General features: G+C 33.4%; 1 protein-coding gene across 1 annotated transcript in view; it reads right to left on the reverse strand.

Annotated features, from left to right (window-relative positions):
* The window catches only part of ELP4 (elongator acetyltransferase complex subunit 4), a 182,041-nt gene that overhangs the window by 145,311 nt on the left and 9,495 nt on the right, over positions 1–27,235 (reverse strand). Inside the window, exons 3-4 of the mRNA XM_037521955.2 lie at positions 23,266–23,387; positions 5,706–5,837 (exon numbers count right to left, since the gene is read on the reverse strand). Coding sequence (XP_037377852.1) covers positions 5,706–5,837; positions 23,266–23,387 — 254 coding nt within the window. The remainder of the gene's footprint in view (positions 1–5,705; positions 5,838–23,265; positions 23,388–27,235) is intronic.

The following is a 27,235-nucleotide window of genomic DNA, read 5'->3' on the forward strand; positions in this document are numbered from 1 at the left end:
GGCTCTGTTAATGTTTCTAATTATAATTTTAATGCGATAGAAATCTCAGATTTGGGATGAATCAAGGCAGAAAATTGATTTCACGCTGTGACAGTTTACATATAGAACACAAATAATTCATTAAAATGTAAAAATAAATTTGGAAGCTTTTCTTATTATAATTAAGCTATTAATTATTTTTTAAAATTAAGATTAGATATGGTTTTTAAAATATTCACAAGTTTGACACTAAAAATTTCATTAATTATGAAAAACTTTAATCCTTCAATAAATATTAAACATATACTCAGAGAAAAAACAATTTTCTAAGATTTTTTCGACACAAGACACACAGCATTAACATATATAATCAGATTTTTGAAAAGCCATGAAATCTTTTGAGGTCTAGAATTATAAAATAAAGACTTAAAATATTTCCTCTATAATTATAACTAAATGCTTTAAATCCAATAACAATACTGTATGGAAAATATCAACTTCACAAAAAATCAAACTCTTACCAATGACTAGTCAGGTTACTCAGATTGATAAGAGTATGCTAATTTAATTTCATACTGTGAAAACTCTATTTTATATTCATAAACTCTTTAACTTCATTAACTGTGGAAAAGAGTAAAATGGAATGGTTCAGTAAAATGTACTTTGCTAAAGAAAATGAATTCTGATGGGGGAGTAAGAGCAACAAAAACAATACTATCCCTGACTCCAGTATGTTATAAAGAAACAAAACTTTCAGAGCAAAGCTGAACTACAAATAAACAGTTGAAATAAAACAACATTTTCTTATCATTTCTTATTTCTCAGTATGGCATAATGGAAAAAGCAAGAACCCAAATGGTTACTTAACCAGTTTGAGCCTTAATTCAATCAGCAGAATCTTAAGCTAAAAACAACTATTTCACTAGGTTTTTGTGAGAGGTTAATACAAAACTTATAAAGTATATTTTGTGATTATTGTGTCATGACTCATTAGAGAATCAAAAGATCCATCACTATCCTGACATTTGTTGTCACCTACAATATGCACACATCTATCACAGGGCTGTTGTGGTTGAATATTAAGATAGAAAGCCAGAGAATAATGAGGATTTAATATTATAAAGAGCTAACATACTGTCAAGAATTCCTGCAGCCATTGTAGGCCCTGGTAGTAGAGCTCTACAATATTGAAGAAATAAAGTCTAGAATATACTGTGGGCTAGTAATTCTTGATAGGCTTAAAGAATTGGAAAGGGAAGAAGTGGACATGTTTACCTGAGAGAGAATGAAAATCACAGTGAAAAGAGATAATATAGTGAGTGATTTCATTTTAACTAGAAGATGATAGAAGGGGGGATTTTTATTTTATTTATTTATTTATTTATTTATTTATTATTATTATTTTTTTAATGTTCTTAGTTTTTTTTTTTTTAAATAATAAATTTTATTTTTATATTCCCCATACATTTGCAACCCCCCCATTCTGACACCAATCCCTCCCCTCCCGCCCCCCACTCCCCAAAAACTGTCTCTGGTTCATAGTTTTTTGTTGATTTTGATTTTCACTTTCTTATAGTTATTCATTTTCCTGGTCCCTTTTTTAAGTTCTCTAGATTCCTGCTATGAGTGAGACCATCCGGTATTTTTCTTTTTCTTTCTGGCTTATTTCGCTGAGCATGATCCCTTCCAGCGCCATCCATGTTGCTGCAAATTGCATGTGTTTATCTTTTTTGAATGCTGAGTAATATTCCATGGTATATATGTACCATATCTTCTTGATCCAGTCATCTATTCTTGGGCATTTGGGCTGTTTCCAAAGCTTAGCTATTTTAAATAGAGCTGCTATAAACATAGGGGTGCAGGTGTTCTTTGGAATTGATGTTTCTGTGTCCTTTGGGTAAATACCTAGGAGTGGAATTGCTGGATCATATGGAAGCTCTCTGTTTAGTAGATCCAGAAATCTCCACACAGCTCTCCATAGTGGTTGGACCAGTTTGCACTCCCACCAACAGTGCAGAAGAGTTCCTTTTTCTCCACACCCTCGCCAACATTTGTTGTTGCTAGTTTTTTTTTAATATGTGCCATTCTCACTGGTGTAAGATGGTATCTCATGGTAGTTTTGATTTGCATTTCCCTGATTACAAGTGATGTTGAACATTTTTTCATATGCCTGTTGGCCATTTGCATTTCCTCTTCAGAGAAGTTTCTTTTTAGCTCTTCTGCCCATTTTTTGACTGGATTATTTTCTTTGTTGTTGTTGAGTCTCATCAGCTCTTTGTAGATTTTTGTGATCAGTCCTTTATCATTAGTGTTGTGTGCAAAAATGTTCTCCCAGTTGGTGGGGTTTCTCTTTGTTTTTGTTATTGTCTCTTTTGCTGTGCAGAAGCTCTTTAATTTGATGTAGTCCCAGTTGTTTATCTTTGCCTTCACTATCACTGCTTTGGGTGATGTGTCTGTAAAGATGTCTTTGATGTGCATATCACGTAGTGTTTCGCCTATATTTCCTTCTATGTATTTTACGGTTTCAGGTCAGAAGTGGGGATTTTTAAATGCACACACCCCTCCAACTGGAACAAGTGCTGCTTTCTGTTTTTCTGAGCTATTGTTAATGATTTAGGTGTGTCTACTCTTATCCTATCTTGCATTCCTAGATGAAAATATGACTACACTCTTGGAGCCTGGCAAATTTGATACTCAACACGCCTATTTTTGGACTATTTGCTGAATTTTACTCCTAATAGTGTTAACTATTTATTGCCCCATGTAAAATACAGAAAACTCATGGGTTTGCTGTTTTTAAATTGATAAAGGGAAAGTAAGATCTGTATTTGTAAACTAGATGGTGATGAGTGATCCCCAGTCTATCAGTCTTGGCAAGGCAAATATACATGTTGGTGACATTTCAAAGAAAAACAAAGGGGCCAGAAGATAATTTTCCAAATTGACAGAACTTCCTTGCAAATACTAGTAAACTTAAGTTTGATCACTGATTGCAAATTCAAAAATAACCTATTTTATTTTCATTAATGAATGTAACTTACCTCAGTTTCACGTGTAATTCATATACTGCATAATTCATTCACTCATGTATTCAACAAATAACTACTATGTATATACTATATACCATTCAAACAACATAGTCAAAGTCCATTTCTCTCACTAACTTCACATCCTACTATGAGGAGACAGGTGATAAGTGCCCTACAGAAAAATAAGGCAGTGAAAGGAGATGACATAGAGAGTGGTTTTATTTTATACAGAGTGATAAAGGAAGACATATCTGACAAAGTGACGTTTCAGCACAAATTTGAAGGAAATGTTAGAATAAATCATCTGGGGAAGATTGTTGCAAGAAGAGCACACTTTTAAAAGTATTCAAAGTGTAAGACTTTAAAGTTGAGTTTTGGGTGTATGTGTTAATATGTAACCTCTGAGTTTACTCCCATAGATAATCCAAACAGCTGCAGGCACACCATACTCGAAAAGGAAAAATGGAATAAGTACCACTCACTTATTATAAGAGGGGATAAGAATAGCAATTATAATTATATGAAGACACATGGAATTATAAAGAAAATTCTCCATGCCTTTAAACATATTTTATATCAAGCACCAGACAGTTCCACTTGTGGGATGTTGGTAATGGAAAGGAAAGAGCAAAACCTAGCTGAGAAAAGACTAAAAATAATGGAAATAGAAGACAGAAGTGATTTACAGAGTCTAAATCTGAATTGGTATATTATCTTTATAAAAAAGCTAAATTTAATTTAGAGCTGATGCTCATTATTGACGTTTTCAGAACCAGTGGAAAAATTAGAATAGTCACTCTTTCAAAGTGGAGAGCCAAGGGGTTGGTGGTCCAATGGATTATGGTAGAAGATTATGGGTTCTTAGGTGGTGGGTGTGATGTGGTAACATACATCTGAAGGGATCTTTTCTGTACCTCTGAATCATACACAGTGCTATAACTAATGTTACTTCAAAAAAAAAAAAGATTAAAAAAAAGAGGCACAGTTAAACCTAGTTACTTAAATGAATCTGCAAGATCAAGGACACGAAGTTCCACTGTGTATATATGCCGTATCTTCTTCATCTATTTGTCAGTTGATGGGTACTTAGGTTGTTTCCATTTTTTTGTTAAAGTAAATAGTGCTGCAATAAACATAGGGATATACATACTCTTTAAATCAGTGTTTCTGTATTTTTCAGGTAAACCCCCAGAAATGGGATAAATGGATTGTGTATGATGATCTCACTAATTACAATCCTATCAACAGTGTATTGAGGTTGCCTTCTCTCTGAATCCTCTCTAGAACTTGCTGGTTTTCATCTTTTGGATAGTTATTCTCACAGGTAGAAAGTGATATCTCAATGTTGGTTTGATTTGCATTTCTCTAATAATAAGAGTTGATAAACACCTTTTCATGTGCTTATTGGCCATTTGTATCTCTCTGGAAAAGTATCTATTCAGACCCATTTTCTAATCAGGTTGTTTTTTCTTATTGTTGAGTTTAATGATTTCTTTGTATATTTTGGATGTTAACCCCTGGTCAGATATATGATGTACAAATATCTTCTCCCATTTATAGGATGGCTTTCATTTCTTTCCATTATACAGAAACCTTTTAGTTTGATGTAGTCCCATTTTTAAAGGTTGGTTTTTGATTCCCTTGCCATTGGCATCCAATCTCCAAACACATCTCTAAGGCTGATGTCAAGGTGCATATTATCAATGCTTTCTCCAATCTAGTTAAAACTTTCAGGTCTTTTATTGAAGTTTTTAATCTATTTTGAATTAATATTTGTGTATCACATTAGATAGTGGTCTAGTTTCATTCTTTGCATATGACTGTCATTCTCCAAAACCATTTATTGAAGAAACTTCCCTTGCTCCATCCTAAGCTCTTGGCTCCTTTGCTGTAAATTAGTTGTCCATATGTGTATGGTTTTACTTCTGGACAATTCTATTGCATTGATTCGTAAGTCCTGAAATTTACAATAAAATGGATGGACTTAGTGGGTGTTATGCTTAGTGAAATAATCCTGACAAAGAAAGACAGACAATAAATGTATAGAGAAAACAAACAAAACAACAAGCTAAATAAAACAAATATAAACTTTTGAACTATAAGACCAATTAGTGGCTACCACAGGGGTGGGGTAAGGGGATTGGATAAATAGAGAAAAAAAGGACATTAGTAAAGGATAGAATTGGACTTTAGGTAAACTTAATGTAGTGTGTGTGTGCGTGTGTGTGTGTGTGTGTATTCTCATTGATGCATACCTGAAACTTATATAATATTAAAATGTGATACTACTCCAATAAATTAAAGGAAAATATAATATTGAAAACATAATAATAAAAGTAGTCATCCCAAATAATCACCATTTACATGGAATATTTATAGGTAATCATATTGGAAAGAAATGGCTTAATTAGCTCACTTACTCTGGCTTTGCAATCCTACAATAAAAGTGTCTATATGGAGATTATGGAAGAAATGAAATTGTCTGATTTTGTAAAAAACAATTTTCCAGAGTTTTTTATTTTCTTTTCAGAAATGTCATCTTGATCAAATACTCTACAAATAAAATATCTAGCTATTTAAGATAAGCAAATATACACTGTATTACATTCGAAGAATAACAGGTATTCCACAAGATATTCCATAAAATGAAAACAAACATCTTTGTTAATTTTAGAAATAGTTCGTATGTTCACTTGCCTCCATCTTGGGTTGTAACTGGTAACGCCAAGCTATTTTCATCTTAATGTTAGATTCAGGTGTTCTATGATTACCTTTGTCTTCATCAAATTGCTTTTCACAATTACCATCAAGTAAAGGTGCAGGAAGCTCCTAAGAAAAACAGAATGACACGTTACTGAGCTCTTAAATCATAGTATCAACAATACTAGAACTTTCAATGTCAATGTATTGAATAAAAATTGATGCCTTAAAATTGACTCAAGCATAGTCAAGACAACATAGAAGATACGTACATAATAGTAAATGTGAAGCTTAATTTTTAGTAATGAAGTAGTTTCATGAAAATATTCAAATTCTTATATTAACTTAAAATCTACTATTTAACTACATAACTACTAACTTAAAATCAAATTCTTCATTATGCTGTATACCTAAAGTTAACGCAACGCTATGTGAATACAGCTTAATGAAAATAAAACAAAAACTTGAAAAAAGAAATAATTCAATCCCATCAGCTTTTATTTTTTTATTTTTAAGATTTATTTTATTTATACAAGAGCCAGGGTACAGGCCAGAGGTGCGGGAGGGTGAGAAGATTCACCAGAGAACAGAACAGGCAGACTGACGAAATACACTGCTGAGGGGAGCAGCAGGCGAGAAAGGAGAGGTCTGCTCACCATGTAGGTTGCTCCTTTGCCAGTGGGGATTGAATCGGCACTCAACCACCTGCGCCACCAGGGAGGCCCTCATCAGCTTTTAAAGCCTATCTTAAAAATGCCATTTGTAAAATAAATGAAAAGGCTATGCATATTTACTTTTTAAAAATACACTTCAAGCAAGGAATTAGCACTTATGTATTATATGCAAATATTGTTATGTTTGCAACAAGGTAAAAATAAAGCATGTATACAATGTGCTTATTCACTTGGAATTCTACAATTTGAAAGTCCCATTCACTGAAATAATTGGTGAAATAACAATGAAGAATAAGGGCATTTATCTTGCTCATATGAAATATTAGTTTTGTACTTGGAAGCTTGTATCTCTTAACAATGAAAATGAATTTAAAAATCTCTGATAAAAAGAAGAGACACAATTTTGCAAGCTGTTCTACTGAGAGGCTATACAAACCATGTAGAAAACATTTTTTTTGTGTGTGTGTGTGAAGAGGCACTACAGAAATAATGTAAAGAAGAAAGTACATATGTTTCTTGGAGAAAGCACAAACAATAATTTTATTTTTTATTAGTCAGAAGCATAAAGGCAATGTGGGGCATTGGATTAGTAAACATAATCCTGTGCCATGTCATAAATTATTCTAAATTGCAACCTCTACTTTTCAGGATCAAATTAATTTATGTTTAGAATCATGTCAACTAATCAGCTGGAAAATACATTAGCCATAATATATTTTAGTCATCTTCTAAAAGACCTCAAAGTGGATTCACAATATAATTTATACGAGTATTACAAATTAGTTATATCATTTAAGCTCTTAATCCATCATTCCTAGGAGAGAAAAATATAAAGTATTTTTTTCTGCAATGGAAATATATTATTTATGGCAACACATCAGGGTAGCTAAGAGTCTGAATTCAACAGCCAGATTTGGGTTTGGGTTCAAATCTTGACTTTATACCTTACACTAACAGCTTTGTCTGTGGTTACCTTGACCATGTATAGGACCTCTCTATGTTGCCATTTATTATCTGAAAAATAGAGACAACAGTATTTGGTTCTTTGGGTTGTTATAAGGAATAAATCAGATTAAAAATATAAAATGCAGAGAATTATGGCTGCTATAACTTCAAGCATTCAATAACTTCAATAATGAGAATAACTTCAACTATGCATTCAATTAACTTCAATTATGAAAATTAAGCCAAATAATTGTTTTTCCCATTATTCACAAATTATTTTTTTAAGATTTATTTTATTTATTTATGCATATAAGAGTTGGGGTGCAGGCCAGAGATGGGAGGAGGGGTTAAGAGGATTCACCAGAGATAGACTGAGGAGCAGAACAGACAGATCTACTGAAATACACTGCTGAGGGGAGCAGAGGGAGAGACAGGAGAGGTCTGCTGTGCCATGTGGGTTAGCTCCCTGGCCTGGGATTCAGCTTATGTGTTGCTGCAGTGGCTGTACAGCTTCATAGTGCTGTGACTTAACTTCTTGTGCCACCAGGGAGGCCCCATTATCCACAAATTATATTGTGATTAGGTAACATTTAGAATAAATATTTGGGTTATCATTTTTTTAATCTCTGGCTACTTTTTTCTTTTTTTTTTTTTTAAGATTTATTTATTTATACAAGCACTGGGTACAGTCAGAAGCACGGAGGGTGAGAGAATTCACCAGAGCCCAGAGGGGAGAGCAGAGCAGGCAGACTGACGAAGTACACTGCTGAGGGGAGCAGCGGGCGGCAGGAGAGATCTGCGCGCCATGTGGGACCCTCGCCTGGTGGCCGAGGATCGAACCGGTGCTGCAGAGGCTGCGGGCAGCTTCGCAGCCCAGCACTCAACTACTGCGCCACCAGAGGAGGCCCAATCTCTAGCTACTTTATAATAGTTGGACAAAGATTACCCATAACTCTAAGAACAAAATAATTTTTTAAAATTAATTTTTAATAAAGAACATATATATTTTAAATATATCACACTCTTAATGTTCTAAATAGCTTAGTTCTGAATATAAATATTTTAACATTAAGGTATAATATTAAAGAACTAGTCCTAAAATATTAGAGATTGCTTAATGTGGTTTACATATGTAAACAAGTGAAAGTATAAAATTTACATGGCATTTCCTCATATATCTTACTAAATACTATACCTAGTCCTGTATCAGACACTTCACCATTTAAAATTTTTTTATGTAAGGTGAAAATTATTCTAATTTTAATTTTAGTATTGATAAAACAGACACTTATTTCCCAAAGTTAGAGATAAAAATGTTCAAAAGAGATACAGGAAGTAGATCCTAACTAATAATGCCCATTATGTTTTCTTACACATATATTTTCAGATAAAACTCATATAACAAAATTAATCATTTTGACCATTTTACAGTGTACAACACACTGGTTTTAGTATATTCAGAGCTTTACAACTGTCACTATTATCTAATTCCAGAACATTTTATCATCCACAAAAGAAATCTTATGTCCATTAAGCTGTCAATTCCCATTGCCCTTCTCCAAGTGGCTGGCAATCACCAATCTACTTTCTATCTCTAAGGATTAATCTATTCTACACGTTCCATATGAACAGAACTACACAATGTATGACCTTTTGTGTCTGGTTTCTATCTCTTAGCATAGTATTTTCGAAGCTCATCCATGTCATAGCATGTATCAGTGCTTCATTCTGCTTTATGATTGAATAATATTCCATTATATGGATATGTCATATTTTGTTTATCCATTCATCAGACATTTGAATTTTTCTACTTTTAGGTTATTATGAATAGTGGTGCTATGACTATTCATGCATGAGTTTTTATATGAACATATATTTTCAATTTCTTAGGTATATACCGGGAAGAAAATTGCTAGATAAAATGGTGATGCTATGTTTAATCTCTCTCTCTTTTTAAAAAAGATTTATTTATTTACGCATACAAGAACTGGGGTGTAAGCCAGAGGTATGGGGCGGGAGGGGCAAGAGGATTCACCAGAGACAGAATCTGGAGAACAGGTGGACTGACAGAAAATACACTGCTGAGGGGAGAAGTGGGAGAGACAGGAGAGGTCTGCTGTACCATGTGAGTAGCTTCCTGGCTGGCTGGGGATCGAACTCATGTAGCAGAGGCTGCAGATAGCTTCACAGTGCTGTGCTTAACCCCCTGCGCCACCAGGGAGGCCCTATGTTTAATCTCTTGAAGAAGTACCAAAATGTATTCCATACTACAGTGCTGTTTTCCATTCTACAATGTCTTCAGGTTTCCAAATTTTATACATCCTTTCCAAGTCTTATTTCTTCTTGTTTTTTTTTTTTTTTTTTAAATAGCTATCCTGGAGGACTATGGGAGATTTGGTGGCTAAGGCAATATGGTGGCAATACCTGAGGGGAGGGATCTTATACTTCCAAAATATCAACAATAATGTAAGCCAGAATTACCTCAATTAAAAAGAAATTAATTTAAAAAAAATAGCTATCCTGGTGGTGTGAAGTGGGGAGTCTGACTCCAAAGTATGTTCATTAACCATGGGCTATATTGCATTTTTAATAGGCTTTCACTCTAGTTGGAGGAGCAAAATAATAAATATTTATATAACAAAGTCACTTAATGTAATGTCACTTAACGTAAATGTAACTTAATGTAAATGTGGAGTAAGTGGAACAAGGGTAGAGGCAGAGGCTCTATTTTAGTTAAGGTGGTCACGGATGGCCTCTCTGACAATGTCAAAATTGATGCAGATGTAGCAATTATATATACAATTAATTCTAAGGATAATTTAAATTTATTCTACATATTAGTATAGATACTTTCCATGCAGATCTATCATACATGACATATAAACATTGAGAAATATATTAGCGTTATTCCCGTAGATCATGATATATTACAAAGAGCATAATGTTGAGAGATTTACATTTGTGAAAATGCAAATGTAGTTTCATTAACATTATAAAAAACAATCAGCAATACTTATAAAACTCCTAGTTCAGAATTATGCTTCCCAAGTATGCTATGGTGTCCCTTAGCAACATATAACTATTTAGACTTATTTTCATTAAAATTAAACAAAATAAAAATTTAGTGTCCCAACTTCATTAGCTACATTTGAAGTATTCAACAGCCAAGTGTGGCTAATGTCTACTCTGCAGGCAGTGCAGGTAGGGGAATATGAAAAATTTCTTTCTTTGTGAAGTTTTGAAACTATCAATGACGTGCTTTATATCAACCAGAAGGTTGAAGAAGTATTACAACTTAATTGTTACAAATTCAAACAGAAGATAATTATTATATTTTTCATAATCTAAAAGCTGTTTGCCTCCCTGTCCTCCCTTTTCCCCATCCCAACTTATATACAATTAATCACAGATCAGATCAAGGACTTGCCTAGGAACTGTTTTCTGTATATTTTGTTCTATAGCTATTATTTTTTCTGATGCCTTCAGCTACTTAATACTTACATCATATAATACGTATTTTTAAAAAGTTGATTCAAATCCTTTATGGACTAAGATAAGCCAGAAGAAATATTTTTGGCTAGTTTTTTCCTACTGGCTATTAAAAGACTGATTTTTCAAAATCCAAAATGAAGTTGATCTGTTATCACCTACAAAAAATTTTTCTGATATTTTTTTCACTGTACCTTTTCAAACCATTATATTATTTATTTGAAAATAACTAACACATTACTTCAGTGTATTTAATAATATATTAACATACAAAAGAAAAATGCATTTCTCACACATTTAATGAGATAATTTAGATTTAAATCATTTTTGCATGAACTAGGATAACATGCTATTTTTGATAAGCTTTGAGGTAGATTTTCTTTTCTGCACTGTCTTTTTAACTTATAAAAATACTACCCACATATCCTTACAAAAATTACTACTTATTGGATAGTTATTGATTTCAAAATGATAAATGTTCAATGGGGAAAATCATAAGATACAAAAATATAAAAAAAATTCACTCATTAACCTATATATGAAAACTATAAACATATCAGGGTATTTCACACCATTATAATATACATATACAATACGTAACATGCATCTTGCCTCTTGTGCATAATGTACGTGTATTATTTGTAGTCTATATTTTTAACTTATGATTTTACAAACATTTAATAATTTTCAAAAATAAGATTTTTAGTGGCTATATAATATTGGTATATGGTTTAGTAAAAATTCGGCTTTTCATTTCCAAACTGATGGACTTTTAGATTGTTTGCAGTCCACAAATGTTACAATAAACATTGTTTATTACAAAAATCCTTTGCATTTCAAATTATTATTTTTTCTGTATGATTTATTAAATGCATAAATATAATAAAGGATAAAATACAAAACACACCAGTTTCTACCACTTGACTTTAATAAATTTTTTCTTTTAAAGATTTATTTATTTATGCATACAAGAGCTGGGGTACAGGCCAAAGTTGGGGGCAGGGGTGAGAGGATTCACCAGAGACAGAGTGGGGAACAGAACAGGTAGACTGACTGAAATACACTGCTGAGGGGAGCAGAGGGCGAGTCAGGAGAGGTCTGCCTCGCCATGTGGGTTTTTCCCTGGCCAGGGGATCAAACTTGTGCTGCAGTGGCTGCCAATAGCTTCATAGGCTGCGTGAGTTCCATCCCTGCCCAGCCAGGGAGCAACCCACATGGCGAAGCAGACCTCTCCTGACTCACCCGCTGCTCCCCTCAGCAATCAAGGAGCAACACTCTAGTGTGAAAACAATGATTGTTTGAAAAATCTTTAAAAGAAATGTTAGGACTCCCAGATCCCTGCTTTCTCCTCAGAGTTAGGACAATACTTCACCCTTTTGGGCAAGAGAAATGAAGAGGCCAAATCACAAAGACCAAGACAAACGAGCAAGAAATGGAAATAATGCCAAAAACAGGTAAAATTTTCAAAAGGTTTTAATAAAAGGGAATAATCAGAAAAAAAAGCTGAGCATTTCTAGAAATTAAAAATGTAATAGCAGATTTGAATAAAACTGGCCAGATGTGCTGGAAGATAAAGTTGGTTAAATCTCTAAGAATAAAAGAAAAAAGGTGGTAATGATAATGCTAGCAATAATAAATTATGAATTCACAGAGGCTAACATGTTTGAAAGTGCTTTCTAATTGCCAGATTCTAGTCTAAGCACTCTATATAATAGAACACATTTAATCCTTGAAACAGTCTTATGAAGTGAGCTCTATAATTAAGTCCATTTTAGAAATGAAGACAATGGAGCACAAAAGTTAATTAAGTTGTTGAAGGCCATAAAGTAGAGACAGAGCCAGGAATGGAGTTTGGACACTCTTGCTCTACTGCTCAGTCCCTTAAACATTATGCTATACTGTCTCTTACAGAAATAGAAAGAATTAAGGAAATACTTAAAGGATTAGTCCAGGAAATTTACACCATGAAAGGATTTCTAGACATAAAAATAGAATATACAGTAGAGGAAATTATCAAAGATATCTTTTGGAGGAGAAGGCTGCCTCCGCCTCAGTTTCAAAGGGCAGGCTGCTGCCCAGCAGAGTCATATGGATGGTGCCCTGCTCACCACAGAGGTGAGATGCTGCCATCCCAGTGACCCTAAAAGGCTTCCTTTGTATATATTATATTTAGAAGCAGAATTGCTGAATCATCTGGTAGTTCTGTTTATAATATTTTGAGAAACCTCTTTATTTTTTACATAGTGTTTATGCCACTTTACATATCTGTGGCAGTATACAAGGATATCCTTTTCTCCACATCCTTGCCAACTTTTGGAACCTCTTGCCTTTTTGATGGCAGCCATTCTACAAAGAATGTAAAAGAAAATAATATTACTGTTTTATTTTCTGGTTGATACAAGATGTATCTGTCTTTTATCTAGTTAAGACTTTTTAGAATGAACTTTTGGTTACTTTTCTCTACTTTTATCATTCTTTCAGCAAATAATCTGAATAAATGAAACTAAAAAAATTAATAAACAGAAACTAAAAAGATTAATCCATACACATTATAGATCATCAGTAATGTGCTTTTTAAGTCATATGGAGCACAGAACTGGATCTTAATGCACTAAATAGTCTCTAGCAAAAAAATCCATTATATGAATTAAAAAAAAAAAAAAAGATTTATTTATTTATTTATACAAGCACTGGGTACAGTCAGAAGTGTGGGAGGGTGAGAGAATTCGCCAGAGCCAGAGCAGGGAGCAGATCAGGCAGACTAATGAAGTACACTGCTGAGGGGAGAAGCGGACAGCAGGAGAGGTCTGCGCGCCATGTGGGACCCTCGCCCGGTGGCCGGGGATCGAACCGGCACTGCAGAGGCTGCGGGCAGCTTCGCAACCCAGGGCTCAACCGCTGAGTCACCGTGGAGGCCCCATTACATGAAAATTTTGCCTTATTAATTTAAATACCACTATTTAGAACTCAAATGAAAATGTATGCCTTGACGATATACCGAGGATGATATTTTGAGAAAAAAAGCATAAAAAGTCTAGTACTTCTGTCTTCTAATATTCAGAGATATATTATGCAAGAGTTTGTATTTTATATGTTGATACATTTCTAAGTCCTAAAAGTCTTGAATTACACCATTATTTATGTTGCTCACATGACTTATTGACCTGAGCGGAGATGATCATTGGTATAATCGATCCTATTGGTTGTGATGTCTGCTTCTAACCAAGTAAAAATTTTAATTAATGTTCTGATAAAATCTCTATTTTTGAGACCCCTATGTTATTAATAGACTCTTTAATATTTAACTATTATAACTCTCAACCACAAATCAGGGTCCTCCTAAATAGTTTTTAAAATCTCCAGCCCTTGATTTCTAACCCAGTGTACCCCTAGAAGACTCCATATAATTGCCATAACCTCATTCCCTAAAAGGAAAAATATCAGATTTTTGGTTCTTTTTTGCAACATGGTGCTTACAGTTCTTCAGTATTTGATAGCATCAGCAATACGTAAAAGTAAAGAGAAACTATAAAGTCTATATAGAAGGTACAAAGTATAAAATTTCCTTCTCTTTTAATCAAATGAGACAGGTTAGAAAGTTAATGTAAATGAAGAATGGGTATTAACTTTGGATGGAAAGAACAGTTTATTCTATGTAAAAAAAAAAAAAAACTTAGATGAAACCAAATGATTATAGCCTTCCAATACCAAAATTATACTCTAGTATTTAAGTACATGTAATTTTTCACTAGAAATATTTATTCTTATCTATAATATACCATAAATACATTTCTTCCCTTTTTAAAGTCATGCCATTCTGTGTGTACTGCTATATTATTTTGTGGTCTTTGTTTTGGCAGATGCACAAGCAAAATCTGATTCCAACAGTTTGACCCTTCTCACATTTTATGTTCTCTAGGGCATAATAAAACCCAAGATACAATCCCTCAGCAGTTAATGAAGCTTAACCTCCCACCCTCTTAATTACCAATGCATTACACCAACTATGGGCATCATACTCTTCTCAAAGCTATTTTACAATTCAGCAGAAGTACTACTGAGCTATTATATAGCAACATAATCCATGCAGCATGAGAAATCCTTCTTAAAAATAAAATCTTTTGATCCTTGCAGGTTTTGGTAACTGTATAATTAATACTACTTAAGTATTATCCATGTATCAGTAAGTATATTATATGAGTAAGCACATTACTTTTATGATTTTTTAGAAGGTTTTGGGGGAACATTTATTTTCTGAAAGTTGGAAAGATAAACAAATTCAAAATATATTGAGTATCATAATTTGAATATAAAAGTACTCCAAACATCTAACTTAAGAGTCCATATATTAAAAGTATATTCTTTATTATCCATATTATCATTATTAAATAGTTAAAAGTATGGAGGGAAGAGGTGAAAGCATTTAGAAATGTTATCGTCTATGCTAAGTCAGGTCAAGGGGTAGTTAGTTTTACCTAAGCTTTTAAAATGCATTGATTTTAATACTAGTAATTAGCAGATTAATTTATTTCCACTCACATTTCAAACTAAATTCAGCACAGATTAGGGAATATCTTAGTGCAATTAACTTTTTTTCTTGAATATAACGGTGGCAAAATTACTGATATCACAAGAAGAGTGGGTAAAAAATTATTTCACATTGATATACAAATATTTTCACAAAACTTCCAAGCTAAGTTGCAGACAAAAAAATGATGCTTTTGAATTTGGAAGCTACATCAATACAAGAATCTAAAAAGTAGAAAATGAAGGGCAATGTTCTCAGTACTTTTCCAATTTCCTTATCACATTTCTTTTCAACATGTAAATCAGAAATGTGTTGAGAAGACTGGACAATCTCTTTCAATTTTCTTGACTAAAATAGAGGGAAGGAGGAGGATAACATGAACAGGAAACGGAAGTCTGTATTAGAAGTACTCAGAGATGAAAGAATTACATCAATTTAAAAAATATAAAATAACACTATCTTTGATTATATGCAATGTATAATTTTATTATTTTTAAATACTACATTTTAAGCCATCACACTTTAAGAAGGCTCTCAAAAGCAACATAGATGTGTAATTAGTCCCTGAGTTCTTAATCTAGTAGTCAGGTTGGAAAATGAGACATAGGCAAAGTTAAATTTGTTATTTGGATTAAAGTTAAATTTGTTACATGGATTTCAGTAATGTACCTGTTAATTTCATAAATATCACTCCAAACCTTGGCCAAAGCAGTCAGAAGCCTTTAATACTGCCTATAAATGGCATTGACTTAAAAGGAACTTGAAACAAAATGCCCCAAGTTTCTTGGCATTCTGTTATTATTACCTTCAGTAACTATTTTCTCCCATATATAAAATCCGTCAAAATAATGAAGGATTTTGAATAGTCCTTCAAAATATTCTCTTCACTCAAATTTCCCAGGAAGAAATCTTAAAATAAGAAATTCCTTGTTGTACTTAGAGAAAGACAAAGATACACTGCTGGTACCCACTAATGTTTCTAGTCATAAAAACTGGAATTTTCCTTTGTAGATTCTTTTACAAAGCAAAGTTCATATATTAAATGGTCACTGTTTAATTGGGTTTTGACTGCACAACCAATAAAACCCAGAGATGGCACTATTTATGGAAGAGGCTTGCCTTGTTCTAGTGTATATAATTTGTTCTTCTGTCATATATTTACAACAGTGAAGACATGAAACAACTTACATGCCCCAGAACAGATGAGTGGATCAAGAAGATATGGTACATATATATAATGGAACACTACTCAGCAATCAAAAAGATAAACTCATGCCATTTGGGGCAACATGGATGGAACTGGAAGGGATTATTCTAAGTGAAGTGAGCCAGAAGGAGAAAGATAAATACCAGATGGTTTCATTTATATGGAATACATGGTTCCACTCTATGTGGAATATAGAGAAACGAAAGGCTCAGGCAAAGACAAACTGTAAAACTATCTCTTGAAAGCAAAATGTGAATCTGAGACATTCAGGAGGGGAGGGGGAGAGAAAGGGAGAGGTAGCATAAAGAACAGGGGAGGATGTTTCATCAAATAGGACAAATGTCAAATTTAGGTATGATTAAAAAGTATTTTCTTCTCTTTTTAATAACTCTAGTTTTCAGAATTTGAAATCATTTCTCTCCTCAGACGATGTAGTACTAAAAGTATTCAAAGGAAAAATGAATTCTGTTTCTAATATTCCTAAATCTGACTTTGTGTGGCTTCTTTTCAAAGAATAACAGAGTGCTATGTAATAGTTCTAAGAGCTTACCATTTTTTTTTTGAGCATAACAATAACCATCAAGTATTTGCAACCCTTCATTTTGTATGGGATCAAAACACAACTTTTGAAAGTGTGTGTATGTGTGTGTATATATGTGTGTGTGTGTGAGAGAGAGAGAGAGACCTGTTGTAAGTACTTCAAAGATTTAGAAAGCAAAATCCTAAAGATTTCATCTTTAGTCTTGTAACTGAAATAAGTTTAACAGGGTATTATCCTTAATTTAATATCAAAGGTTAAGTGACTTATGTAAGGTCCGACAGCTAATTAAGTAGCAACACAGAAATTAAAATCTATACTCAGATCCCAAATAAATTTCATCTTCAGGGCCTTCCCGGTGGTGCAGCGGGTTGAGCACAGCACTGTGAAGATGTCTGCAGCCTCTGCAGTGCTGCTTACTCCCAGCCGGCCAGGGAGATTCCCACATGGCGCGGCAGACCTCTTCTGTCTCACCCGCTGCTTCCCTCAGCAGTGTATTTAGTCCTTCTGCCTGTTCTGCTCCCTGTTCTGTCTCTGGTGAATTCTCTCACCCTCCTGCACCTCTGGCCTATACCCCAGTGCTTGTTTAAATAAAATAAATCTTTAAAAAAACATAAATTTCATCTTCTTGAGGATAAATGTTCTATTACAGAGTATGACATTTTTTGCTCTATGACTAGGTTACTTTTTTGAATACAAAATTCCTTCTTTTCTTGTTGATAGATACACAAACACCAATGCCAAATATGTTTATTCAACTAGTTAGTAATAGAGAGATGGCTTTATTTCTTTATATTTTTTATCTTACCATTCATTTCCTTGTAGGAAAATAAGGCACATGCCATCTTTTAAAAGCTGGCAACAAATGTAGGTCACTGGAAGCAGTACTAAGCCTTTGCATGTTTTTTCTTAGTCTATTTAGTTTGCCAAAGAAGCTCTAACTGTGGCTGCCAGGGGAGAACTTAGAATTTTAAATACGCTCTCACAAGTAGTGAGGGGGTAAAAAAAAGAGTGAAACCCTGGGGTCAAACATCAAATTTCCGGCTCAACTAGCACTTCAGAGTTGTAAGCACTGAAAAGAACATAGATAGACTGATAATTTTCTGAACAAATAAAATGCTGACCAAAAAATGAAGAGAACATAGTTGGTTATAGCTCTGCTTTCAAGGGGCTCTTCTAATACTTGTACTTATACTCCACACAAAAGATAGTGATAAAACAGTTTTGGTAGGAAATGCAATAAATATTATATAGCCTAGAAAAAAGTAATAATGTGTTGGAAAATGTGTTATCTACAAGGTAGTGGGCATTTATTGATATAAATCTTGCAAACTGAAAGGATGAAAGGTCAGAAAACAATTTTTAATTATAATACTGCTCTTGTTCTGCATTATTATAAAACTACAACATGGGAGATAAGTATAAGAGAAAAATGTTCAATTGTATATTTGGCCAATTAAGTGATATTTCTTTAACATCATTCTGATAGCTGTGTCTCAATATTTGGCAGGACAAGGAAAACAGGGTTGGATCTGAGATATTTTTATATTCTATTTATTCAGAAAGCCCAGTTATATTATAATGTGCTTCCAGCAAACAAATAACCACTTACTGAATTCAGACTTTGAATTTCATTCTATGATTAGTAAATTAGAGATGCATGGCAAACAAGATCAATCTTGACACAAAATTGACAAAAGGAAGAACTTTCTAAATATTAATTCAAACTTTACGTAGTTCAGCAAATAATGCTTTATCTAATTCTCAATCTCTGATCTCAATTAATACCAAATAATTCAACAAAGTAAAAGGTACAAGGTACAATCATATCTTAAGATATGAATTAATATTTGGGTAAAAAAGCAGGTATTTTGGGATATAAAATAATGTTTTTGAATTTTTATGATAGCAATTTAATTTTTACTTATGGATCTTAAAATCCATGAAAAAAATTCTGAAGATGTTAGTCTAAATTTTTCACACATATTACTAAATATCTTGTTACTATATTAATTAATCTAAACGGATACATTTTTTAAATGAATTCTTATTTATCACATTAACTTATGGGTTATTCTGCAATGAATTTTCAGTTATGAAAGATTTTTCTCTGTATTAATTATGGAACACTTCACCATAATTAATTTTAAATTTGCAAACTTGCTAGTATATTTGATGTTAAAAATATGTACTGTAAGCTTTTAGTAATCATCAAGATAGTTAAAATACTCCTGCTTGTAATCACATACTTTTCCTGGGTACATACAACTTCTAACCTCCTTAAACACATTCTAGCCTCCAACTTTGTTCAAGCTGTGGCTGATGTTGGACAGTGAATATTGAATATACGTAATTCAATAAGTTAATTTAATAAGAATTAATCTTTTGTTCTACATGCTAGATATATCTTCTGCATGAATATTACATATCTGGCATGTCATCACAAATATTCAAGTTAAGTTTTGAAACTAAATTTGGGTTATTATGAAATAACATTTAAATTTACTTTTGAAAATCATTTTGCTTTCTCTAATTCTACAAATATTAACACATAACAGCTTACCATTAACAATTATGAAAAGGATATAATAGAAAAATTTTAGCATTTTCAAGTTCTAAAGAAATGTTTGTGTGTGCATGTGTGTGTATATAATTTTTTATTTCATGGGAAAAAACAACCTATCTACTGATAAATGTTTAAATACTTTAACATAGAAATGGAATTTTTGCTATTTTATCAAACATTCCATAGAAAGTTTTTATGAAGAATACACATCACTATATTTGAGATGATCAAGAAAATTCTTTTGGATAAAATTTAACTGAAAAATACTTACCATATGTGTTTTTAACAGCTTTAACATCATGTATATTGTTCTATAGGATTTCTAAGGGGTGTAATTTTTCAGCGTTACTTCTTAATGCTGACTTCCTAAAGGAGCTTTGACTACAATAGGCATGAATATGTTTTCAAAGGATGATGGATAAATTGCTGGGTGGTTATATAATATATCTTAGGCAGTTGATGGGGCTTTTTATCCTTTACTTGTCTTTTAGTTACACACATTTTAAGATTATTATGGTTTATAAGATTGTCTTTTCCCTTTTCTTATATCAGAAATATTTGCCTTGGCTATAGGTTACAGAACTTTCCAATCATACATTATAAAATTAAAACTAAGCAATTAAGACTCCCCAACCCCAACCTCCTGCATTGGATATATAAACACTTTCAGTGTCTTGGTTTTCATCATTCATTGTTGGCTACTTAAAAATGAAGTTGTAAGCATAACTCTAATTGAAAGGGAACACATAAATACTAACTAAATATTATGTAGAAAAACCTACTCATTTATATTAGTATTCACTATTTCATTGTAAATTTCAAATACATTTTGTTTGTTCTTATTCTCAGAGATGTATTAATGTTATGAAGAATAAAATAATTTAAATTTTATTAGTCATGATTTTCTAATCCAGTCTACTCTGAATGGACCACATTCAATATGTATATGTTAGAAATAAAACTATTATACTATTATATAAAATGACAAGGTTGAAAATTTAGGAAATATTACTGATGAATAAAAACAGAATCCGCTAACTTAAAAAGTAGATATATTTTCATTGTACAGTTATATAAAATACAAGAAAATAATTTAAATTAAAATAGTTAAAAATGAATCACTAGTTTTTTTTAGTAGGGGAATGTTAAATGTGCATGTTATTTAGTCTATATAAGCTCTTACTACCATCACTACTCATTTACATAAGTGGTATTAGTTAAAAGCAAATCAAGGCATTAAAGTCAAATAAGAGGGCCTCCCTGGTGGCACAAGGGGTTAAGACACAACCTATGAAGCAGTCCGCACACTGCAGCACAAGTTCGATCCCAGGCCAGGGAGCTGCCCCCATGGCACAGCACACCTGTCCTGCCTCGCTCGCTGCTCCCCTCAGCAGTGTATTTTAATCAATCTGCCTGTTCTGTTTCCCACTCTGTCTCTGGTGAATCCTCTCACCCCCTGCACCTCTGGCCTGTACCCCAGTTCTTATATGCATAAATAAATCTTTTAAAAAAAGTCAAATATGATAATTTTTTCTTGAGTATCGCACACTCACCTTTATGGCTAATTAAATATTTAATTTCACTGAATAGAATATTGATAAATGTTCATTTGTCATATAAAGCAAAGTTGCTATTCAAATAAAAAATTGTTTTAAGAGTATTGATTATAAGCAAAAATCATTAGCAATTCAAACTTTAGCAAATAATATTACTTCATCTAACTCTAAATCAATTAACATCATTGATCATAATCAAAACCTAAGAATCAAATAAACAAAAGATACAAGGTAGAGTGAATCAGATGTTCATAAAGGATTCCTGGACTAATGAATACTGGCTGTAGGGGAAGCAGTTCCATATACTGGATGCTAATTCGAAGCACAGTCAGTTTTCTGGAGAACTATGCCCTACCCTGCAAGGTACTACCACCTAGCTGGCATTGTGACTGTCTTCAAAGGCCATTCTCTTGTTCTGTTAAGGCAGAGCTGCCTTAGGATGTCAGGGAACTGCGAATTCCATGAGCCTGGGCCCATTGCACCTCATCTGTTGTCAAGGGAGCTACTTGATCAGAAGCAATACTGTGGATGATGTTAGGTTGACTAACAGATTGACTGTTAATTGATTGTTGACTGAGCAATAACAGGTTGACTATTATTGACAGAATGAGTCACTGTAGGCACTATTACTAAAATCTTCCTTTGTTGCAGTGAACCTTGCTGTTTATACAGGGAACAAATATCTTCATATTACTGTCCATTCATATAGGTCTATCCACATACCTCCACTTTCCTTGTCATCGATTTTACAATCATGTTGCTTTCAAGCCCCTGAACATCTAGTCAAATCATTGTCCACAGCCCATAAACTGGTATATATTTTGCACATTTGAGCACTGCTTCTTCCAAGCAAAGTGAACAAGTATGTATAATGCTTGAAGTTCTGCTTACTCAGAGAGTTTCCCTTTATCATTTTTCTTTGGGGATTTCCCAGAAACGAGTAACAGTGCTGTCACTATCCACATTGGTTGGTGTCTGCATATTGTGCAGAACCATCTGTAAACCAGGCCTCAAACTTCTCTTCTTTTCTCAAAAGATTGTAGGCAACTCCTCATTGACCACAGTTACAGGCTGGGAGAGAGAAAGAAGGAGAGCAAGAGGGGGGTAGTTTCCTGACATGTATGCACAGATGACTACTCATCTGCATGCTAGAGGAAGAACTTATGCAGATTTCCAAAGTTCTCTTAATGTGCAGCTCTCTTCTTTCAGGAATTCTTTCCTGTAAATACTAGTTGCCTTGGTCTCCCTGAACTCCAAGTTCTGTCTTCGAAGGTTGTCTTAATCTAGGTTTCTTCTTCCTGCACTATGGTAGGGAAATTTTTTATGAAGTAAGCTTATAATAAGCTCATATTATACAAAGGTTTCTCCTTTGCATTTTACGACAGTTTTATTTAATAAGTGAAGTCTAACCCATCTGAAAGAATTGTCAGTTTTAACTGCAGTATAACGACATATGCTTGAGTGTAGAAGTTTGTTTGCTGTTCAGTGTGTTATTGTAAATTAGTATTTATTTTGCTACAAATTCTATATAAATGACTTAGTCATTTGCCACTTTGCAGACCATGCATTGAATGAAAATATCCTATTTGAAAAAAAAAAAAAAAATCAAGACTTCTGTAAGTCAAAACTGTCCTAAGATGGAAAGTGTGCTTTGGTTTAAAAAAGATAAGAGTATATCCATCACATATTTTAGTGCTTATTTTTATAAGATAATCATTTCTGGCTTTGCAAAATAATACTAATAAATGAATACTTCTAATTTCTGTAACTTCTTCTAATTTATGCTTTTGGGGATATCTGATAATATTCTGCAGTTGTTTTTCTCTACTTAAATTATTACAGAGTTCTCCTATTATCATATCTGTATTAATTTTATTTACTGTCAGTTTATAATAATTTATTAATTTTCTCTATCTGATATAAAGTTTAAGTTAAATAGTTCAAGAACATTACTTTAAAAATGAAACTATGTTCAACAAATGCATCTTATTTACATATATAAACAATTTTCATGAAATATTCAAACTGCAATACTGAATTAGTATAGGCTCTACCTGTAAAATGTCAGCAGGGTCTTCTTTTGCAGATGCAACCAACAAAGTATGACCATTGATGACTCCTTCTGCCAGGAAATACTTGAAGAGCAAAGGTGAATAAATATTGTATTTATCCTCTTCTGTAAAAAAGAAACAGATACAGCTAGTATTCTACCATGTACCAAGCATACTCAGATGCAAAAATGCTGGTTGATTTATCATTAATGAAGAGTGACAATAAACAATTAAACTAGATGGTGGAGTTCCTCTTTTTCTTCCTATCTTTCTAAATAAGTCAGGGTTTTGAGTTTTTTCTTACCTGAATACAATTCCTAGTAATCTTATATATACCCATAGTTTAAATTGCTTTCGCTAGTACTCAGGACCTTTGCATAAATTATTTTACCTTTTTGGCTAGGCAGTTTCCTCAAATCATACCAGACCCAATTAGATAACCCCATCTTTGAGAACTTTACCTCAAGGCTGGGTGAAATAATCATTGTGCTCTGGGGCATCCTGTTAATTCTACAGTGGTATTTAATTCTTGAAGATTTTCATGGCAGAGAATGCATCTTATTGCTAAAAATGCATCTCATTGTCATTAGTATTAAGCTCATATATACTTAGTAAATATTTACAGAACTAATTAAAGGAAAACAAATAAAAATCTATTTAGTCTTATAATTGAGTCAGATCTACTGTTTGGCTGAAAACTCCTTTTTTCCTCTCTGTCTCCCATACTCAGAAACACACACACACACACACAAACACACTCTTATAGTAGCTATGACCTTATTCTCTCAAAAGTTGTATGTAGAGGATAAACTAATAGGAGGAAGATTATCTAATTAGAGAATAGCAAAAAACCCCAAAAAACCTAGTCTCTCAAGATAAAAATTATACCAATTTTGTGAAACAAATTTTGAGGTTATACAATAAGTATCTAATTAATCTATTTAGTGCATCCCCATAACATTGGGCAAACAAAAATGATAATGATGTGACAGAACTGCCAAAAAGCAAATGTACTTTTGGCCTGAATTAATAGTCTAATTCCTAGGTTGAGAGAGATGATTGTCCTGTTCTATTCTATAGTAGTTGACCAGACTGACAATAATTTATTTCATTTGGAGATTTACAAAAACTAAGGCATATTCAAAATGTAATAACCAGGAAGGTGAAGGGATTTGAAAGCATGTGACATGAGAAATGAGCTATTTAGCTTGAAGAAAAAGAGACCAAAGGAATGCAAGAGAGCTCCTTCAAATATTTGATGGGCTGCCATATAGAAATGGAATTACACTACTGTTCATTAAACTGTTCATTAAACTCCCAAGGTATAGGATAAAGCCAGATGAATAGAATACAACAGGATTACCAATTGCTGCTTGATACCAAAGTTCAAATGAGCTGTCCCTTTGATTGCACTGAGACTGCTCTCAGAGTAACCATTTTCTTAGACACCTTAAAAACCTTATTTTTTTTAGACAGACTTTCAAATCATTCATCCAATCATGGATACATTTATTCATTGTGCCCCTACAGAGCTCCTATGGTTACAGATCTTATACTCTACTGAGTAAGATTCATGATCAGGTATTTTCAATAAATTATAACAAGTGCCAATAATAAGAAAAATAAAAAAGACTATAAAAATACATAGGAGGAATAAGGGGAAGGAAATCAGCAATTAGGGTAGACTTTCTGGAAGAGATACCTAAATGGAGAACTAAAGGATGAGTTAGGAAAAAAAGAAGAATCAAGAAAAAAGTAAAAGCCTGAACAGGGTGAGAGAATGGTACTTTGAAGGAGTTAAAGATTTAGGGTGAGGGCCTCCCTGGTGGCGCAGTGGGTTGAGGGCAGCACTGTGGAGCTGTCCGCAGCGTCTGCAGTGTCGGTTCGATTCCCAGCTGGCCAGGGAGATTCCCACATGGCACGGCAGACCTCTCCTGCCTTGCCCATTCCTCCCCTCAGGAGTGTCTTCGGTCATCTCTCTGTTCTGCTCCTGCTCTGTCTCTGGTGAATTCTCTCACCCTTCCGTGCGTTGGGCCTATACCCCAGCTCTTGTATAAATAAATAAAATCTTTAAAACAAAAAAGATTTAGGGTGGTAACTCCAAAGCTTAAAGAAGGAGGTTAGAGAATGAGATAAGGCTAAAGTGAATCAGGAATGGCAGGTAATTAAAGGCCTTATAGTCCAAGTTATCATGATCCTTATGCTAAGGTTAGTAGGGAGCACAGCAAGGTCTTAAGCCAGGATATATAACAATCATATTTTCATATCAGAAAGTTCCTGCTGGCTCTGGTAATGAAAATGGACTGAAGCAAGGGAATACTGGAAACAACTTAAGAATCTGTTATAATAATTTGAGTGGTAGAGGGAAAAATTTACAAATACTTAAAATGTTAAAAACCTTCAGGAGTTAGAATGGCCTGTGATGTAGGATTATTGATACTTTGGTGGTGGACATGGGCAGGGTCGTGGGTAACATACATTTGAAGAGGTCTGAATTTATACTCCTAAAATACATATGGTGTTGTAAAACAACATTATCTCAATTAAAACAAAATGAAACACTTTCAGGATTTCATGATTACTGAATGTGCAGAGGGTGAGAAACAAGGGCATCATTCAGGTTTCTGGTATGTGTCACTTGGTAGATTCAATGATGCAGGGATCATAGAAGAGGCACAGATTTAGTGGAATGGTGTAGAATTTGAAGATAAGGGAAGTTTATACCCTCTGATTAGCCCTAAATAAATACTCTCCACTTTATAAGGGTTATTACCTAGACATTTTCTTCTGATATCCTCATATACACATTTGCTAGTACAGCATTCCATGTGAGTGCTTTTCTCCTCCATTTCTACCTATAATTTGATTTAAGCTTTTTTCATGCTACTTACATCTGAATAAACGCTCCCTCTTTATTGTATGTACTACTCAGTTATTCCATGTGCAACCAACTTTTGGGTTAAGTTCATAAAAGCTAAAAATCCAAGATTTATAATGCCTAACAGCACTGAACATTCATATTGTATGCACTTAAATGCTTCAAAACAAACATGAGGTGGCTTTACTAAAAAACACTGGCAAGTTTGTGCTAGCTCAGTTTTTTAACAAATTAAAACTACAATAAATCAACAAGAATGTAAAATATAATAATACAAAACAGGGATAGGTAAGCTTTTTTTTTTTTTTTAAGAGTCAGGAAGTAAATATTTTACCCTTGTAAACCATATAGTCTGTGTTGTAATTACTCATTTCTACCCATGTAGTTTAAAAGCAGCCACTGACAATGTATAAATGAGTAAGCATGGTTCTGTTCCAATAAAATTTGATTTACAGGGGTAGACCGCCAATCAGCAGACTATAGTTTGCCAGTTCATGCATCGTAACAAAAGTTCTCAGAATTTATTACATGATGTAGAAGAAAAGTACAGCTTGGCAAATTCAAAAAGGTTTAAGAAAGTCACAAAAAATACTGTAATATCCTATGAGAGAATTGAGAGAACTTAGTTTTTGTTATTATATAGAATAATAACATAAAAAATACTAAGTATGGTTAATTCCAAGGTGATCCCCATGATTTCTGTCTCCTGGTATTTATGCTTTTATGTAATCTCCTCTTGTTCAGTGTGGACAGATCCCATCAGTTGCTTCCTACCAGAAAAATATGGCAAAGGTGATAGGATGTTATTTCTGTTATATAAGACTGTAACATCTGTTTGGCTGAGGCATTCCCCCTTGCTGGTTTTGAAGAAGTAAGGAGCCTCTGACAGTCAGCAAGGAGCCAAATGCTGCATCTTGGAAACAGATCCTTCCTCACTCAAGCCTTCAGAGGAGAATGAATTCTGACTGATACTTGATTGTGGGCTTCAGCACACAGTTAAGCTATGCCTGTACTCTGGACAAACAGATCCTGTGAGATAATCAAAGTATGTTGCCCTTAAGATACTCTTAAGTTGTGTTAATATGGTTACAGAGG

Source organism: Talpa occidentalis, unplaced genomic scaffold (genome assembly GCF_014898055.3).
Source record: "Talpa occidentalis isolate TD23 unplaced genomic scaffold, MPIMG_talOcc4v2.1 talOcc4.3, whole genome shotgun sequence".
NCBI lineage: Eukaryota > Metazoa > Chordata > Mammalia > Eulipotyphla > Talpidae > Talpa > Talpa occidentalis.